Source organism: Thamnophis sirtalis, unplaced genomic scaffold (assembly GCF_051295495.1).
Source record: "Thamnophis sirtalis isolate CommonGarterSnake01/CBP01778 unplaced genomic scaffold, rThaSir2_p1.2 scaffold_5, whole genome shotgun sequence".
NCBI lineage: Eukaryota > Metazoa > Chordata > Lepidosauria > Squamata > Natricidae > Thamnophis > Thamnophis sirtalis.
Window position 1 is genome coordinate 59,731,006 of NW_028261385.1, and position 21,073 is coordinate 59,752,078.

Below are 21,073 nucleotides of genomic sequence, written 5' to 3' on the forward strand. Positions count from 1 at the left end.
CCGCCTCGGCCCCGGCCTCTCTGGCTCACCATTGGGCAATTACGTAAATGTCAGCTGCCTTCCCTTTCTCCCTCCTTCGTCCCCCCCTCCGCTTCGCCGTGTTATGCAATATCCAAGCGCGTACATCTTACTGTACCCCACACGCCGCTCTCCAACAGGGCGGAGAAAATGTAAAAGGGAGGGAAGGGGAGGCGGGAGGGGGGGGAAGCGAGCTTCGATTCAAGTCTGGTCCTGCCCTTGTCACTTCCCTGCGGGAGGCCTCCATTGGCTGCTCCCCGAGAAGCGCCGAGCTCTGATTGGCACCACGCAACCGCCCGTCATCGCAAAGGCTGGCAGGAGAATTTGTACGTTGTGAAGAGTGTACAGTATTGACCTACTAACACAGATCTCTCTCTGTAGCAGCGGCGGCGGCGTTGTGCGCGGAGCCGGCAAGAAGACCCAGTTACCGCTCCCTGACGTACTCGCTCGCTCGCGCTCCCTCCTCCTCCTCCTCACCCGGGAACTGCTTCTGACTGCTTCCAGCAGAGGCAGCGGCGGCGCTCCCATTGATCAGAGGGTCTTCCAGAAAGTCTCCCTTGAGCCTTTCCAGCTCCAGCGCCTGGACACTGAGTCAGCCCGCTCGCCCCCAAAGCGGCAACTTCTGAAGAACGCGGGCAGATGCCAGAAGGAGTTTCTGGGCTGACGGACAGGCTGTCCCACCGCGTTAAAGGAGACCGCTAAAGTATAGATGTGCAGGTATCTATCTACCTACCTACCTATCTATTATCATCATCTTCTTCCATCTGTAATCTCACTAAAATCTTCTCTTGGAGTACACTTGCCGTATATCCCTACGAGCCAGTCTTCTTGTTTCATTGGGACACTTAGACCTTAGGGCAGCCTAGCTCGGACTATACACGTGCCTGTCGCTATCGGTAAGGCAATGGCTTTATGCGCATCTGTCTCGATAGCTGTCGTATAACTTTTTTGTACATGCCTTTGGCATGCCACCGCGGGACTTCGCCGCCTTAAGATGTTTGCATGCGCCCCTGGGTTCACGCTCTCCGACCTGGAGCGTGGTTTTCTGGCCCGTGGGGCTTTATCGCTTGTTCTTTCTCCGTGGAGGTTTTGTTGCGTAATGTAGCTCTTGTATGAGATAAATTGGTGGTTTGGAGGAGCGAAGAGGTTAGACAAGCTTGAGGCTGACTGATACTGAGCAATCCCGGCAGAGCTGGAGAAGAAGGCTCCTTGTTTGAACAGGGCTAGTGAAAGAATTGAATGCAAATGAGCTGCTATTCGGCGATGTCGGGGATGGGGAAGGGGTGGTAAGAAAAATGTCTCTCTGCAAGATGCCTGTGTTTTATTGGACTTCTTTTCTAGGCGCACGTTTTAGCGGTATGAATATCTTAAACAGCCAGAGGGGAGGTTGGTGCGACTTGTTATTTCATACATTGCATAATCCGTCCACGGTGAACTATTGGCAAGCGCTAATATAGGGCGAGAACGTGCAGTGCTTGGAGAATTTTCGCTTAGCGCTGTGGAATTCTGTGTCTCGTTACACATTTCATCTCTTCTGGATATGTTACAGAAAATGTGTTTAAGAAATGATACAGAAACTTTTAAGTGGGTGTCCACTGTGATCCTTGAGAATTCTTTTAAAAGGACAGTCCTTACGTTCCAGAATTCAGTTTAATACAACTATAAAAGGAAATATACACATAACAAATCGTTCTCTTCCAAGCGCTTCTTTTTTAAGCTTCTGTGTGTATTTGCTGCCGTTTGCTCTCTATTGGCAACTGGTTTTCAGGCAATTCTTTGATCGTTCCTGGAAACGTTGCATTATGTAACCACAAAATTTTCTGGCAGTGAGGCTGGGAAGCTAATTATGTGATTTTATAAATCTTCCCGCGAAGAAGCAATTCACCCCCCCTGTAAAAAAAAAAGAAGAGAAAGCGTTAGATTAAGAGATGTCTAAATTCCTTCCCCCCGCCGCATCCCAAACTCCCGCCTCGCCCCTCTGGAAAAGTAGATCGGTGGTTAAATGAAGCGACAACTCGGCTTGTTGAATATGTGCCACGTCCCTTAAAATGAGAATTGCGCACGACTATATTTAGCTCCATCACACTGAAGCAATTGTAGCTTCCTGGGCTATTTCTGGTCTTTTCTCCAGAGCTGTGCAAATAGGCGTTCAAGGACATTTGCTTGCGTTTTGAACTCCACGCCTTCGGAGACGTTCTGATAAGGCTGGTATTTTTAGGAAGGCATCTCGCACAGACATCAAGTGGTTTGGTAGGTGTCGGTTTTCGTGCATGATCTCCCAGCCACCCACCCCCGCCAATCCCCACCCCCCCTTGACAAAAACAGACCTATTAGGAGATCATTACGTGTTTCGGGAAAAGTGAGTGTCTCGTATCTCATTGCCCCCTGCAGATTGTATTGAAGAAACGAGATCGTGCTGACATGGGAGATGAGGGGGCAGCCGTTAGCTTCAGCCTGCTGTGATCTATGTCACTTGGTCAGAAGCCTGCCGTGCTAAGCGCTATGTAAGATGCTCTCGCACAATCTCCCTCCAGTTTTTCCTTCGCGGGGGGGGGGGGGGTGTGTTCCCGACTTTTTTTTGCAAATATTACACTGAAAACGGCCCATTCTTTACGAACCCTGAAATGTTCGGGGGGGGGAGTGGGCGTGGAATCAAATTTTAACAACCTTTTAAAATGCTCCTGCGGGCTCTTGCGCGCGCGAGCGGGACGAGGAGGCGTTGCCGACATTCACAGCTTTCTCCCCGGTTTTTTAAAACGAGGCTGCCTCTGGCCATTCGTGTCCGCTCTGGCCTCGCCATGCGGGCTGGTGAAGAAAGGAGGAGCGAGACGGCGCTGGACTGGGGGCCTCTCTTCCTGGGTGCTGGAAAGGGTGCCCAGGCGAGAGGGAGCCGAAGGACTCGCAGCAGCCCTTAGGCGTTGGTTGTTATGACTGGGCGAGAAGCGCGCGCTGGGAAGGGGCTGGCTGGAGGGCGCTGCCTCGGCGCCTCGCATTCCTTTGTTCTGCGGAGGGCGGGGGGGAGACGGCAGGCAGCGCTCCAGCGAGGGGAAGGAGGGAAGGGGAGGGGGAGAGGAGAGCGCAAGCCCGGCTGGCTCGGGCAGGAGTAAATAAAGCAGGATAACAGTTGTTTTGTCCTGACGGAGCGAGAGCAGAACAAGCTGGCCGGAGGGAGGGATGCGTCTCCAGTCACGTAGTGTGTGTACTCGCGCTGTTCAAGGCGGGGATGGGAGGCAGGGCGAGAGGGCGGGCGGAGAGCTCCGCCCTGCCTCCCTCTCCCGGCTCCTTTTTGCCTTGGAAATGGAACTGAGTTAAGCCAGCCGAGAGAGCGCGCTTTCCCTCCCCAGCTGGCCTGAAGGACCCTGCCCCTTTGTGCCTAGCCTTGCCGGAATGTCGCCCAGGCACTCAGCCGACTTGCCTGAAGTCCAATACATTTGGAAATCTCCACGTTGGAGAAGTCTGTGGAAATAATTTGGGTGAAGGGCGGGCTGGGCTAGGTCTTTGCATGTTCGATGAGGCGAAGCAGGGATTAATAAAGCCTGGGATATCTATTGCCTGGTCAGTGATGAAAAGCTAGTACAATTGACAGTTTCCAAAATAGAATAAATCACCACCAATCTTAGTTATTTGTTCTGTTCTTTCCAGGTGCAGGATGTACAGACATGCTAGGATTTTTTTTCTTTTGTTAAATCATGAGCTAATTGTTGCCTTCCTCCTAATATTATCTACAAGGAAAATAAGGTTTGCCAGCTAGTTTATTTTTATTTCAGAAGTAAATCAAGCTCAGGTCTTATTTTATACACCAGTTTCTTCCACTTGCCAAAATTTGTGTGGAGTCACAAGTCCTATTTGCTGGATGTTGATGACTACACTCCAGGAAATTTGGATTAGCTTCCATTCTGCTAATCAAATTTCCTGGATCTTATTATATAGATTTCTGGCAATTTTTTGACATTGAATTTCCCAGTATTGCCATGATCTGCTAGTGCTACTACAGTAAATATTGCATATTCCAGATATGGAGATATTTGTCTTTGATATGCTTTAGCTGATCCACTGATCTATGAAATTGAGAAAGTATCTTAACATGTACACTTAATTGTACGTGTGCAAGTCCCAATCTAGATAAAATGTTAAAGCTTTTAGGACAAACTTTTTCAATGTTTTGGAATTGTAAAAATATGAATTTCTCAGTGTCGTGGTTAATGTTCATATATTAATTGTTCAAAGAATTGCTTTTTCTACCTGCCCTATTCGATCTGGCTGAGGGCATGCTCTGTGGGCACTGTTGGCTAGGGAATGTCAACTTGCAGGGCACAGAAGGAGAACCTTTTCTGTCATGGTATCTGCCCTTTGGAACATAATTTCCCAAGACTTGTTCCCTGTTAATCTATCATAAGGCCTGAAAACTTGACTTTGTGACCAGGCCTGCGTCTCTGGGCATCAGTTAGAGCCCATCTCTTGGTTGTGTGGATGATTGTTAGATTATGCCGAGCTGCTATGTTTTCTATTTTTGATTTTTTAAAATATAAATCCTATAAACAAAAATATGGTAGAATAAACTCATATAGGTTGTACTTCAAATATGTACAAAAACATGGAACTTCCAGTTAGCAAGCATATATCATATAGGCTTCCTTCTCCTGGAGCAAGAAAGCTTTGGCTTATAATAAATGCTTCATGGGCTCTTACAAAAGCAGTATAGTTCAGGAAAAAAATACCATGACCTTAAATAAAGGGAACTTAGGGCCCAAATGTGCCATAAATACTTTGGGTGGAAGGGGAGCATATGAGCAGTTCTTTCCCACCTGCATAGACTTTGACAGATAAATGGCAGTACACATCCCAATCAGTGCTTCTTGAACATTTATGATCATAGGAATTCTTCATCATAACATTATTATTATATTTTTCATTTATTTTTCCCCACTGAGGTAATAGGTACAAAATTATAGTTCCCTCTTTGAAAATCTCTTATATTGTGCTGCTTTCTTATGATGCTCTAGCTGATCAAAAACTATCTCCCACCAAAGTTGCTAAATTTTATTACATAATTTAGAATCAACCCAAAGGAATATCAGATGGAATTGGTCATCCTACTGTACTATCACTTGACAAAATATGTATCGTCAGATCTTAATAATTGACTTGTCTAGCATTATTGGTCATACTTAGCAAATAGGTTATGCAGTTAAATATACTTCTTAGTCATAACTGACTTCAAAATCCTCCATACATCTATATGAAGTAAACCTCACTACTGCCTAAAATGGTTAGCAGATGGCAATTGTAGTCCCACATATGGAGAGGAAAAAATAAATTCTATTATACTGCATTGAGTCAGCAAAATCAATTGGCTGACTTGCTGATTAACATAGTTTGTTTGGGACAATGTATAAAGTGTATGGTTGTGTAGCAATGTAACATAAGATTAAATAGCAAATTGAACTAAAGGACTTTGGATTTGAAAGTCTAAAGTGAGAATAATGACCCCGAAGTTGAATGTGAAGAATGTGCTGATGTATTTTTTTAGAGAAATTAAAACAATTAGCCCATAGAAATTTAATTAAAATAGTTCAACACCATATTTCATGATGTCAAATTTTAGGCATTAAAACAAAACACAAACAGGAGAGATATATCATTAAATCAAAAACCTAGCAGTGCAAGTTATAAAAATAGCTGCATTACACTAGTATCACCCGTAGTAAAATAATTTCTTTCAAGTTAAATCATAATTTAAAATATTTATACAATTGATTTAGTGATATGCAGGAACATCATGGTGTTTGAGGATTTGTTCAATATGTTTAAATATATTTAAGTCAATGGAGTTTACTCAGACTATTTTGTTTTATTTTACATTTGTGTTTTTTTCTACGATAATGAATTTATGAAACAATTCATGAACAAGTTATAGTCCTGTTGCGTACACTTCTATAACACTACACACACACACACACACACACACATCTTTGATACTAGCTAGAAATCTGGCATAGAACTTAATGGTAGAACATATGTTCCAATCACTCTTCTACAACCTATTGCCTTTCAAATGCATAATATTGCAAATATAACTCCAATCAAAGTGGCTGTAATAATGGGAAGTATACCACAATACATTTGGAGGAATATTGAGAACACATGTTGGAGAAAGGCTTGAATAATTCTTTAGCATCTTTTTCTCTGAGCTGAAAAGTATACAGAGCTTTAGCTTCTTTTCCTTTATAGAACAAAGCTATTGTTTACTGTTGCTGAGAATCTCAAGACTAATTTTCCATTCTTAGCAATTCTATTAAAGAACTAATCAGAATATATCTGAATCCACTTCTCTGTTTCAGAGGCTCTACTGCTAGTCTGAAGTCCTCTATCTTGTAAGAAATGAACTTATAATTACTGTTGTTTCTCTGGTTCATAACATTCTATTATCCAGCTCAAAATTTCAGTATATTCCTAAACACTCACATTTCGTTATAGCATCTGATTGTCTATTGGTGAAATCTAATTGTAAATATTTATTTTCTTCAAAAGGGATTAGTAGTTATAACAATCAGGTGTAAATAAATAAGAAATATTATTTGCAAGCCTGAAACGTTCTATTATATATTCTGCCCTTCTAGCACATGTGTGTAAGAAAATTACCAGGCAATAATGTATAACTGCAAGGAAAAACTTCAATCCCAGGTTTAAGGGCAGCTTTACATCCATTGCCACATAAGAACAATAACAGTCTTCGATTATCAGAGAGACAAATTGTTGTTCAAAGTGATAGTGAATTTCATAAGTTGACTAATTCATTTACAGCTTTCCCAATAGTTATTCTATCTTTTCAGTTTTAATTACCAAATATTTAACCATTTTATTCTTCAAGGAATTGGTTTTTACAATTTTTATTTGTTCTTACAGATTCAGTTTTCTATTGGAATTTATTTTTTGAAGCAATAGTTTTGAGTTCACTCTGTCCCTATGAGTAATGTGAGACTACTGTTGCTTCTTGCTGTTTATGTTGGCTGTGAAGAAAAACAGTGCTAGCAGTTAATGTACAATCTGTACAAGATATCAATCACTTTCAGTTGAAACAATCTTGAAACAAAACATATATATTTAGTTTGTTTCAAATTGCGCTAATTCTGCTAAAGATTGTGCAAATTTCATTTATGTAATGATATCCTTTTCCCGGATGGTACTTTGTTACATTACTTTCTTGATCTCTGGATATTATAACATCAGAGTGATGCAATATTCTGAACATAAAATGCTTTGTTTTAGGATTATTACATATTGTTAAGCAATAGATGTGATTCATAAGCATAACAGATTCTTGCAGATAATCTTGCTAGGATATACAACCTTTTATGTGAGACCAGCCCTGTGGGTTTATAGCAAAATTAAAAATGGTTTTCAATCAGTTTAAAACTTGAGGGTTCCTTGATGGTCTCTGAGCTCGGTTGTTTTCTTGCAGACATTTCATTACCAAACTAGGTAACATCATCAGTATTAGAAAAATCAGAGAGATCTGCGTGTAGGCACACTTCCACCAAGGAACAACTATTCTTTCTGCAGAAATGCCAATGACAGGATATATACCTACCAATGTCTGATACACATCTACAATAAATTGTACAGAAAACTAGCATTGATAATATTACCTAGTTTGGTAGTGAAACATCTACAAGAAAACAACTAAACTCAGAGAGTACCAAGGAACCTGCAGTTCAATCCAGACTTACAAATATTATCTTCTATCAATTTAAACCTTGTTTGGCAGACAGATTTGGCATGCTATGTGCTAGCTCATGAAATTATGTTTATTCAAATTCAGAATATCTAAAACACATACACATACAGTATTGCTTTTTATAAGCATTAATATAATATAAAGTCACAAATGTTCTTTTTCTAAACTGTTGTGATATTGGTAATTGACCAAATTGACAATATATTTATGCTAATGATTAGCATAGCTATTATGTAACAGACCTTTGATCTGACCTTTATATACAGTTTTACAGTATTTAAATTAAAGGAGTTTTCATGCTAGAAGTTCATTGTAATTAAAACTGGAATACATTCTTGCTTAATGTAGAGTTTTTTAGTCTCTATAGCCTCAAGCTGCATAAGATTATTATTTCTGGAAATTTTAAGTAATAACCATATAGATGATGTTACTTTATCATTTTTTTTCTCACTGTGATCTGTAATCAGACTTACTTTCCATATCTGGACAGGACTTTAATCGCAACCATGACAAAGAAAAACAAGTATGCCAAAATGTGACTCATACTGCTGGGACTAATAATGTGTAAACTTTCCTGTGATTTGTGTTAGGATGTATGTCTCATCTATGCTAAAATAACTTTTAAAACAGAAAGTGTATTAACTCGGACATGAATTCTTTTCATACAAGCTCAATCAGTTTCAGGCCTATTTAAAAGCACGCACCATTAGAAAAAGTCTTTCATTTACTGTAAATAATTATTTGCTTTTTCAAAGCTACAAGTGCTGTTTAAATTCATTGTTTCCCATAAATAGCAATCTGTATACAGTGTAGGATAGCATGGCTTCCTGAAGTTTTGTTTTAAGAGCTGTCATTGGTAACTATTGTGCATTTTACTCTTATTATTCAGTATAGAAATATTGTTAAATGTGATTTTCCCACTGTATTGTTATCACAAAACTTCATTAATGTTGAGGAAATTAATTTTTTTGCTTAGAGACATTTCTGCTCTCACAAAAAATTCATAGGGCTGATGTCTTGAAACTGGAAGATGCATTTTATAGGTCATCTCAAATAGATCCAAATTAGACTTTGACTAGAAATAACGTTGAATCAGCCAGATTTGCCACTTGCCTTATTCCATTTTATAGCTCAGATCAGTAGAGCTATGATTGAAAAAAATGCTGATCTGCATTTGTGTTGCCAACAACCAAAATAGTCTTCAGGAGATTGCATTATTTTAAATTGTTAAAAAGATATGCAATTTTTTTTGCGAGCTAATGTTATAAGTTGCTTTTATAGAGACAGGTGGCTATATAGGTGTGATTAGTAAAATAAATAAAAAGTAGTAATAATAGAGCCTTTTGTCTTAGGAAGTTCTCCAAGGTGAGCCAAGGTGGCGCAGTGGTTAAATGCAGCACTGCAGGCTACTGCTAGATCAGCAGTTCAGCGGTTCAAATCTCACCGGCTCAGGGTTGACTCAGCCTTCCATCCTTCCGAGGTGGGTAAAATGAGGACCCAGATTGTTGGGGGCAATATGCTGACTCTCTGTAAACCGCTTAGAGAGGGCTGAAAGCCCTATGAAGCGGTATATAAGTCTACTGCTATTGCTATTGCTATTCTCAAAAAAGAATAACTTTACAAGTATTTAAATTGAACAAAAAATAGATGATTCAGTATTATTAGAGACTTGTCATAAACCATGTTTATGTGTTCAGTAAGGAAGACATTCAGCTTTGTATATAGCAACACTGAGAGCAATGTAATTGTCTGAGCTATGCCAGATCTTGGAAGGTAAGCAAGTTGGGCCTGTTTAGTAATTGGACTAAGAACTACTTGGAAATTCCAAGGCCACCAGTTAGACTGAGAATTTAGAAATGCATCCTGGAAAAATCAGGCAAACTATTTTTGTAACAAGGCCAACAGAATTTCATAGTTGCAGTTACCAAAGATCAAGTTCAACTCAAGAACATCCTTACCATTTAATTAAGAGTGATTATCATTCACCAACTTGTATATATCATTTATTAGTACTTCTATAAATCATTTACCAGTTGCTACTTTTATATAACTATAGAATCAACTGAAATTATGAGATAAGTGTTTGATATAGTTTTGTAATCATAGTCTTGACGGAAATGTATTTAAATAAATCAAGTACTCACTGTGTAATATAATAAAATGTATTCATTAATCAGATTCAGAACTCTTATCCTTTTGCCTATTCTTGGGATAGGGGAGGCAAACAGAAAAAATGTTTATTATTGAACCTTTTATAAAATTTTGTAAAGGATATTTTATAAACTTCTATGTATAGTTAAATAATTATGAATATTGGAAAATAATAGAAAAATGCTAATATTTGTACATGTATAAAATAATATTTATTCTAACCCAAATTCCATAAATTATATAAAATTGCCTTTTAAGGCAATACTGAACTTTACATAGTGATGTATTTGTGTTTGTTCTTTTTCTTTTTCTTTTGTTTTTAAAGATTTGACATCTAATCCTTGTACATTCACTTTAGATTAATTACGTTGCAGTTTTCTAAATTAATGCATACCTACAATATGTAGATAGTTAGCACAAACATATATTTCTACTTGGGAATTTTTTTAAAAAAAAGCTATATAGAATATGTTCCTATATATACAGAATCACAAAATAAGCTCAACACTTCAATTGAAGAAGAAAAAAAAATCAAAGGTGAACTTCTAACTTTAGCTGCCAGTGTAACATTGGCTATGCCCAGTATTAATCAAGCATGCTACTAATCATACAACAGACTTTTTATTGTACTTATGCTATACAGTGGCTTAAATCCATGGTGAAGGCTTATTCAACATTTCAGAGCAGATTGGAAAGGAATTAATGCCAGTGAGTTGAAGGACAAGATAAATGCTGCTGATGCCATAGGGTGGACCAGTGAAATGACACCCTTTAATCCAATCCCATTGCTAAACATAACTTTCAGTGAATTAGGTGGTGCATATTCCCAGAAAACCTGGTTATTGAGCTGCAGCATTATAATTTGTGTTAGTTACTTTTGAGGAGAATTCTTAATAGCTAAGTAGTAGAATAAATTATAGCTATCTATCTGAGTAAAACAGAAATACTGTACTGCAAAATTGCATGATGCCTCTTTTTTAAACACTGAAAATAGTTTTCTTCTTGTTTGCTTGTTAATGTAAATTTGTAGCAATTTTTTTATTACAGACTTATTTATATTTATATGATCGTCCATCTCACAAAAACATGGCTCTTTATCTTATGATAAATAGTATGTATTTATGTACTTATTATAAAATTTATATAGCCACCCATGTCATCGAAGAGTGGCATACAACAATAGATAAAAACAAAAATATAAAAACAGTAAATAAAAAAGCCAGTAATAAATACAAACTGCAGTTAAGAAAAAAATTTAAAATCCCCCCTCAGCAGTGGAGCCATCTAGACAAGTCACCTTCAGAGCCCCAGAACTAATCACATAACCAGATCTTGAGGGCCTTTTGAAATATCAGAAGGAATTTCGGCCTCTCCTGCTCCAGCAGCACTCTGCCGGCCAAAAACAGGCAGCATGGAGGCCTCCTGAGGCCCACACGCGGCTCATTTTCGGCCCCCTCATGGCCCATTTTCAGCCTCCCCTGCAGCACACTGCCAGCCAAAAATGTGTGGCCCACATTTGCTTCAGGGGGCAAGGGAGGCTGAAAACTGGCTGCGGGAGGGCTCGCACGCAGTCCGTTTTGGCGAGCAGAGGCACCGCAGGCCAGAAGTTTGATATTTCCAGGCTGGCCCCATGGGTCGGATTTAAGCACCCCCACAGGCTGCATCCGTCCTGCTGGCCTTGAATTTGCTACCCCTGCTCTACAGGACCCAATGAAAGTTCACACAACATGAGAGATAGGGTATATAGGGGGAAGGGAAAATTGTCCACTTCCCATCTATCTTTCCGTCTTTTGTGAAGTCATGAAGTTGGGATTTCATTTCAGATTTATTTGAGATGAGATTGAGAAGAAGTATGTTTTCAACAGCAGATAATTGAAACAGTGATAACTGGTAAAAGATGAGGTAAAGCTCCACTCTGGCAGGTGTAGTATTACAAACTAAGTCTTATCCCTTTTGTACATGTGCCAATATGGTACACACATACAATAGAGGCAAGGCTAGAATCACAATATTATGCCTGTTCTCTTGCATTATGATTCTCCTCTCCCCATGGATGCCTTATCAACATTGAGTAATAATAAGATTAACATTTCATGTTTATGTTGGATTTCCAATAAGCAATCTTTTATTTATAAAGCAAGATATATAATTGTTTTGCTATCAAATAACTCACAGTAAGGGTAGGTCTGAAAGACATTAAAAATAAAAAGGCAGAAAACAGTTGTTTTGTTTGTTTAGGGGTGTTTTTTGTGCTAATTTATATACTTGCCTGCGGGGGCAAGTATTTTGATGCTTTACCTCTCTCTAAACAAAATTTAATTTAATACAGTCATATAAGTACGTCCAGGAAGACTCCTCCATAGGCATAAAAGCAAATGGCAATTTTCTTCTTAGAGGAGAAAGATGAGAACACTATGGGAATTGTCCAGTGGGAGTATGTGATAGCCTACTATCTGGACTGAATAACTTGCAAGTTGTTGCCAAAGTATCTCAGTTGAGGCAAGGTTTTCTTAAACTGTTTTACATCAAGCTGGCAAAAAAAGAATAGAAGAAGAATGTAAATGTTAAATACAGACGGCCATAATTTCATTTTACCGATAATCAACTAATATAACATAATACAACATATTCACAGCAGAAACCTATATAGAAATCAGACCCATTATGTTTAAAGTTGTTTATTCCCAAATAGGATTGCAACTCGTTTATAAAAAAAAAATCAAACTGAAATTTAGGTTTTAATTCCGAACCAATAACCAAAACAGTTGATAACATGAGTGTTTTAGGTATTTGCTGTATTCATTGTCTATTAAAATAGATGGCTTGATCTAGAATGGTAGAAATTTCATTTAATTTTAAATGACATTGTGATTTACTTATAGCTCTGATATAAATCAAATATAAATCAATATAAATAATTATGCCTAGGAACAATTCTTGAAACTTACATTGTTTTTATAAGTTGATAACAATGAAAAATGTGTTGTAAAAGCTGAATAATTATTAATTCAAGTGCAAAAGTAATATAATTAAATATATGCATACAACATTGTCCTTCAAGAGTAGAAATTGCTATTAAAAATACCAAGAATTTGACAAGCCCTTTAGCTGAAATGTGTTATATTTAGAACTAACTACTGTATATATGTACATGCCCCATGACTGAGCATTCTGTATGCCTTGCACGATAATGACTAAAGGTTGTAAAGTTAATAGAAACATTCCAGGTATTTATCTGACAATGTTGGTCTTTTAACAGCCTGATTGTTGTTTTAGAATAATATCTATTCTAGTCTATAAATCTTTAACTAGAAAGTAACAAAAAGCATCATTGTGTGCTTTAGAATCAAGCTAGACAAAGAAAGCCAGGCAGTTTGATGATCAACTGCAGTTGTATCATTGCAAATTTATATTTTTTATATTTCATACTTTTGAACCACCCATCTCCCTCAGAGATTATATTATATCACAATGGTAAATAATTGGTTTGACTACAAATATGATGCCTCTGTTCATTTCACCATTGAGGGTTAATGTAGTTAATGGCCAAACCAGGTAAATACAGCTTTTAGTCTTTTTTTAACCTGATTGCATAGATTTAGTTGAATACTAGCAACTCTGTTGTTTCATGGGCTTACTTTTGTCCTTCTGCAAATGAATACCTGAGTTTCATGATTATGAGGCAAACTCCAGGTGTAGAGGATAAAAATAGTAAATTGCTTAACATTCCTTCTCATTGCCTCTTAACCAAAGATAATTTACCTTGAAGTCTCTGTCAGGCTGAAAAGAAGTCTTTCAGAAATTGTGTTTTTGAAGACAACAGAAGCAGTAGCATTTTAAAGTATGGAAGAGATAAAAAGTTGGGATGAGTTATGAATTTGTATGGTTTTCATGTTGCCCTTTTCAATATTAAACTAGTTATTGCTAATTATTACATTGCTGATTATTACATTATTAAAATGACTTATGCTGTAAACAATTTTAGTAGTTCATTGTCTTTAAAAAGATCTTTTAAGAGATGCAAGGTAGCATTTATAATTGGGTAGCAAAAAGCTGGTTATTCTGGAAGGCATTTGGGGATTGACCATAGATTGATTGTAGTTACTTTTAAACTTGTTAGATAAGTTTTTAAAATATAGACTTTATTCTTATTTCTATCTTACTATCTGAACTACTCACAGGGTCAATGAGGATTGAGGTAGTAGATAAATTGCATAAACAAATAAAGAACTGAAATTAACCATAGAAGAAATGATAGAATTTGAAATAAAATAATTGGTGGAATTACAGTTCACTAATTTATGTATATGTACACACACATATATTTTATAATTACATTATAAATAGCAGTAATAAAAATTGACTTGATTTGCTATTACCAACAGATGAAGTTCTAGCTGACATATGCACAGAGAAATTGAAAGAGATCCAAGGTTTGACTTTGATAGCGTGCCATAGCAAATTATGCAGTATGGACACTGTATAAAGCTAATGGAATCTTGCAGAGTTTTAGTAGATTTTTAAAATAGTAACTCTTTGTAAAGACACAATGTGAGAAAAAAAAACCCACTTTAACTTTGTGGTTACTGTAAATATTGAATTTGTTACTGGAAGATTTATCTTATTTTAACCACAAGAATGCTTTTCATATTGTCAGAGGAAATGGTACTTTGTTTACCATTTCCTTCATTCAGTTCAATTTTATTTATTTACTGTCACAAAAGGAAACCTCAGTTTCTGAAGGACGTGGAATACACGGTTCTTTATTAGCATAATTGTGCTTATTAGATTGTGTTCATTCTAAATTAGTAACTATACCTCCAGCACCATGACATTGAACCATTATTTGATTTGGAATGGGATGAATAACATGCCATAGGAGCCATAGTAACGCTGTGGTTACAGTGCAGTATGGCAGGCTACTTCTGCTGCCTGCCGGCTGCCTGCAATTTAGCAGTTCAAATCTCAGGAGGCTCAAGGTTGACTCAGCCTTCCATCTTTCTGAGGTGGGTAAAATGAGTACAAGCAGACTCTGTAAACCAGTTAGAGAGGGCCTTAAAGCACTGTAAAGTGGTATATAAGTGCTATTGCTATAATGAATGCTGAAATACAATATAGGTGGTCCTTGGAAGTACCACCAGCTAGGCTGTTGTGTATAATGCCTCACCATCTCTGTTGAAATAGCTATACTTGTTGCTAATTTTCCAACGAACTAAGTTGAGGATGTTGACGTTGACCTATAATGCTTTAAAAACATGAGGTCAGGGTACTTCAAATAACTCTCCCATATCAAGAATAACCAACGAGGAAAAAGGCCTATTCTGCCATGGCCTCAATTCTGTGGAATACTGTACAGTATGTATAGTACTAAAGATAAAGCAGGCACCAACCTATTTTTGTGTAAGTGATGCTGAAAATACGTTTAAACCTTGGTGTAATTGATATTGCTTTATTAAGCAAGGAATACTGCTGTTTGTGTTTTAAAATAGCTTCATTTTAGTGTTTTCTTTTTAATTATTTTTTTAAAATACATTAATATTTGGGGTGCATAACCTGAAAAGCCATATAGAAAATAGTTAAAATAAATATTTAACAAATAGTACTAACTGCAATTGTTTAATTTGGTCATTGTGAAAAAGAGATTTATTGGCAGAAATAAATGAGAATTATGCATGATTCCTGCCAACATGTTCAGTACATTAGAAGTCCTGAAAAAAGGATTAAATTATTGCCTGTCTTTATATACAGAATATCTTTTAGATTGATGGATTTGCTATGATATAGACTTTTGGAGACACTTGCAGTTCAGTAATAGTAAAAATGAATGGGCAAAGTAAAGTATTTTGGCTTGAAAGAATATATTTCCAGACTTTTTGATCACAGCTTAGGTTATAAACTGATTGGAATATTTTTAATATGAACAAATCTGACCTGTGTTATGATAATTTCTATCATTTAGACATGTTATTTTAAGAAACTATTTCAGTATAATACTTCAATTTTAGTTATTACATTTAGTTATTATTTTCATTATACCAAGGTTTTAAAAAAGGCCTGAGTATCAGAAATTTCTAAAGCAAATATTTTAAAAATGTAAAATAACACTATAGTTATATTAGCAGGGCTGGTTGGCCCAACCTTTACAAATATAAAAGACAGGTAATCTCCGAGTTATTATCGCTCACTTAGCAACCGTTCAAAATTGCAATATAACCACCCCCAAGTACTTATGACACAGTCCCGAGGTTACAAATGTTGCAGCACCACGGTAAGAATGACTGCAGAGGCACTGCAACATTCACCCTGCATATTTCCTTCCCCCCCTCCCCGCCATTGGCAGGCCTTTGAAAGATCTCGCAAACTGTCTCCTCTCTTCAGCCTCTCTGTTTCTTTGCCTGCTCTCGGCAAGCAGTGAGAACAGAGGGAGAACAGTACAAGTGCGCCCTGCCTGGCTTGTCTGACTCACCGAGCCCGTCTGCCATTTCTGGAGTGGCAGGCAGGCTCAGTGAGTTTCCTCCAAAGGCTCCCACGGAAGTGTGGCACAGAAAAGTGTTTGCATGCGGATGGGAAGCTTTGGGGCAGTGAAATTGCTTTGCTTCAAGTCTCCCGTTGGTGTGCAAACACTTTTCATGCACAGATTGGAAGCTTCTAGTGGGACTTCAGACACCCATTCTCTGCAAAAATGGATGGATGCCTGAAGTCGTGCAAGATCATGGTCCCCAGAAGCTTCCAGTCTCAGGGTGAGAAGTGTTTGAGCACAGATGAAGCAATTGGAGGTGGTGAAATCACATCCCCTGCAAGTGCTCCATTGGCACACCAATGAAGCTTCCATCTCCGGGTGAAATGTGTTTCAGCTATATTGATCTTCTAGCAGAAAAGTGTATCAGGAATTGGGTAATTTATAGTGATCATTTGTTAACCTGATTGAGAAAAGGTTTATCAATTACTAAAGAGAGAAGGGAAATCATGATGTAAGTAAACATAAGAGACATATGCCTGTATTTCCTAATTTCCTTGACTTTATAAAGCATTATTTATCACCCACTCCAGTCGGTTAGAATTAATTAGAAAGCAGCTGCATCATTATTTCTGTACTTCAAACATAAATCAATGAATTATCAACAGTAAAATGTATATGTTTATTTTTTTCTGGAATAGTGTAAAATGATATGTTTTATCATAGTTTATATGATAAATGTATACGACTGCTTTGATGACTACTGCTGTTACTCAGTAATACATTAAATTTATTGTGGCTACCACTCCAAAGGACTTATAGCTGCTGGCAATTTGCGAGGCCACAAAAGTCAGCTGAGCAATGATCAGCCAGGGGTGGCTAGGAGGGAAGTAGGGGTAGGCTATGTTGGCATATAAGGTCCTCATCTAACAGTGGCATGGTCCTCATCTAATGACTGCAACCAGATCACTGGAACTGCTGTAGCTCAGTGATGTATTCAGATATTTCGCCTAATGAGCGCTTTCCTTAGTGATGGCAATTCCAGATCTAATTATGGTTAAGCGAGGACCATCTGTATCTAAACCAAATATTAGTTTGACGGATAACTCAGAAGTATACTGAGTCAATCATTGGTGAACCCATTGTTTGCTTTGAGTTTGCTTTTGCCAAAAATCAGAAGTAAATGCTGTTTCTTGGCAAAAAGATCATAAACCGTGAGGGTGGGTGGGGTGGCCGCTGGAAATGTTTAGAGGTACGGCATTTTGGAAGCAGCAGAACACAGCTTCCAAAATCTGCAGGGTTCTAAAATTTGCACCTCCTCTTTCTATTCATGTCAAACAGAAATGTTCCTGCAGCACTCCAGAATGGAGTGAGTTGCAGCCCCTGGACAGAAAATGTTGCCCACTCTGCTTAACATATATATGTGTGTGTAAATATGTTTGGTTTTGATTCCTTCTGAGGAATGCAAGCAGTGTGTCTCCTTGGTATTAGTAGTTTACTGGATTTCTAAAAATTGTTCACACAATAAATATATTTATGGTTCTATCTACTATATATATTTAGACAAGTAGATTCCATTTAGTTGTGGGAATAATGATTAAGCTAGTTTGCTAGGTAAATGCTGTTTGTGTTTATTAATGAGTTTTAATGATGTCTTTCAATTGGTTTTTAAGCATGTAATTATTAATAGCTGATCTGCACTCTATGTACATGATAGATAATGTAATATGTAAGGCACTTTCTGTAAATAGGGATGGGATGGTGGAGGGGAGGGTTTTTAGATTGTGGGTTTTTAATGTTGTAAGCTTCTTGGAGTCACCATGTGTGAGTTGGACAGCCCTATACATTTGCCTAATGAGTACATGAATACAAAGCTCTAGTCATCACATTACCAGGTTATGTTAGGGATCACTTTACTAAAATAATTCTATTTTGTAAAATGGAAAAGATATAAAAATACCAAGAGAGGACTTCCTCAAGATTTTTTCACTGTGAGAAGCAAAAGGGATATGATCAGAAGGAAGATCTTCTCTGTAGTTGTTTCAATATAAGGGGGATCTGTGAGGTTAGGTGGGCGCATGTTAAAAAAACCAAGTTGCTAGACCCAACTGTGTAGTCAAAGAGATGCCCTTTATACCTGCATTAAGCACACAAAAAAAGCTCATAAAAACAACGCTGCCCTGAGAAGACTTTCCTTTTTAAGCAGGCATTTAAGTTTTTAGTGACTGGGCAGAATTTTTTTTAGCTACCAGTATGTTATGTTGGTCTGAGGGTATTGTGGTTTTTACTGGGTTGTGTACTTATGCATTATAGTTAACCACTGAGTCAGTTTATGAGGGAGCATAAATATTGTGTAAATGATAAATAAGGATAATTGCATAAAATAAATACAATTATTAAAAGTGTTGCAAATGCTTTTTTTTTAAAAAAGAGACTGAAAATTAGTAACTAAACAATTATTATTCTTTTGTATGCCACAGATTTTTAAAGAAGCTTCTCAGATGGATCAGCTCAGAGGAACATTTCACCAAGATGCCTGAGACTATGGAACAAACAGAATAATACTTATGGAATTAAAATCACACTATATATCAAATTATTCTGGTTCAACAAGTCCTGAAAGGTTACTTTATCATATTATTATTTACATATTTACTGAAACTTTCTTCTGATGCAGCTAAGAAAAATGCAGTCCATTAAAACAGAACAGGCATCTGCTGATACAAGTGGCAACATGGACAAAATTATGTCTCTTAATTCTACACTGACTGATGTATCAGATGACTTAGCTACTGGTGATGAAATGTTACTTGCAGAAGGAGCTGTTACGAAAAACAAGGCTTCAGCGTGCAGGAGAAAGCGGGAATTCATTCCAGATGAAAAGAAAGATGCGATGTATTGGGAAAAACGGCGTAAAAACAATGAAGCTGCCAAAAGGTCTAGGGAAAAACGGCGACTGAACGATCTTGTTTTAGAGAACAAGCTAATTGCACTGGGAGAAGAAAATGCCACTTTAAAAGCTGAGTTACTTTCACTGAAGTTAAAGTTTGGTTTAATAAGCTCTTCTGCATATGCCCAAGAGATTCAGAAGCTCAACAATTCAACAGTCGTTTATTTTCAAGAATACCAAAATTCCAAATCAAGCATTAACGCTTTCATTGATGAACATGAGCCAACTATTGTAAGCAGTAGTTGTATATCTGTCATTAAGCACTCACCACAAAGCTCTTTATCTGATGTATCTGAAGTGTCATCAATAGAGCACACTCAAGCAAGCCCCACACAAAACAATTGCAGAAATACTGATAATAAATTCCAACTCATAAAGCAAGAACCTATGGAATTAGAAAACTATACAAGAGATTCACGAGATGAAAGAGGGTCCTTTACAACCTCAATATACCCAGGCTTCATGGGAAGTCATTTTAATGGCTATTCACATTCCCCACCACTGTTGCAAGCAAACAGCTCCAGCAATTCTCCAAGGACTTCAGAAACTGATGAGGGTGTTGTGGGAAAGTCATCAGATGGAGAAGATGAGCAGCAGGTTCCTAAAGGTCCAATCCATTCTCCTGTTGAACTTAAAAATACTAATGCCATAGTTAAGGTTCCAGAGGTAAGCTCTTCTGCACTTCCTCATAAACTGAGAATTAAGGCAAAGGCCATGCAAATCAAAGTGGAAATGTTGGATAATGAATACGATGCCACACAAAAACGACTGTCACCTATTGATATGTCATCTAAAAGACATTTTGAACTTGAAAAGAACAATGCACAAAATTTAGCACACAATACTCACACTCCTTTCTCAATTCAAGTGACTAATATCCAAGACTGGTCTTTGAAACCGGAACACTGGCACCATCAAAAAGAACTCACTGAAAAAACTCAGAGTGACTGCAAAACCACAGGGCTTGATGTTAAAGACAATTCCTACAAAGTCTCTGAGACAGAAAATTTGTACTTGAAGCAGGGCATAGCAAATTTGTCTGCAGAGGTTGCTTCCCTTAAGAGACTTATAACTACACAACACATCTCTGTTTCAGACTAGCTAAATGACTACTGAGTAATTATTATTTTAAAGGATGTCATTTGCAGTAGGTTGGTATGTTTTGTATTTACGCTGAATTTTCACTGGACTTGGAATGTCATTTCACTGTAATGTTCACATAATGTCTGATGGATGATGTCTTTTAGTGCACAGATGACTGTGGAGATGAGATTGTCAAGATCACTAGCCTCGTGTATGGTGAAGATGCCTGTGTACATGCTCTGTATATATAGTGAACATTATTTTTCTGTCATTCTGTTACTATAAAGTGTGGAAGTTGCCAGTTCCAATAAAAAATTGGTGACAAGCACAAACTGTAAACTGTCAAATCACTTTCAGTCAGGATTTTTTTTTAAGTTCATAAAATCATGTCATGAGACATATCTCCATTTTCTTCCAATATTTTCATTATCATTATAGGGTGTCATTCTCCTCTCCATCACTTCTTATCCTTGTTTTGCATGCCAAGTTGCATGTCAAAAAACAACAACCAAAAACCAGGTACTGAGAGACAATTGGTAATTAGATATTATGAGAATATCTAATGGACAAATCAGAAAATGAAAATACTTGGGAAAGACAATATTTTTTTCTGACTTATGCCCGTTGCATTTTTGAGTAATATGGTGCATTATTATTTACTTGATTATGGCTGTCA

General features: G+C 37.6%; 1 protein-coding gene across 3 annotated transcripts; it reads left to right on the forward strand.

The window, feature by feature from the left end:
• The first annotated feature begins 373 nt into the window (after positions 1-373).
• On the forward strand, positions 374-20,729 carry NFIL3 (nuclear factor, interleukin 3 regulated). 3 transcript variants are annotated; one of them, XM_014064973.2, is made up of 2 exons: positions 374-735; positions 18,845-20,729. In XM_014064973.2, exon 2 carries the CDS (start codon positions 19,036-19,038, stop codon positions 20,413-20,415), a length of 1,380 nt encoding a protein of 459 aa, XP_013920448.2. In that variant the 5' UTR covers positions 374-735; positions 18,845-19,035; the 3' UTR covers positions 20,416-20,729. The 3 variants fall into 3 exon arrangements, with proteins under 3 accessions (XP_013920448.2, XP_013920456.2, XP_013920464.2); XM_014064981.2 differs by lacking the exon at positions 374-735 and adding an exon at positions 2,163-2,268; XM_014064989.2 differs by lacking the exon at positions 374-735 and adding an exon at positions 2,411-2,522.
• The last annotated feature ends 344 nt before the right edge of the window (positions 20,730-21,073 follow it).

Coding starts and splice junctions, on each gene's coding strand:
- NFIL3 (XM_014064973.2), top strand. CDS start 19,036: ATGCAGCTAAGAAAAATGCAGTCCATTAAAACAGAACAGGCATCTGCT.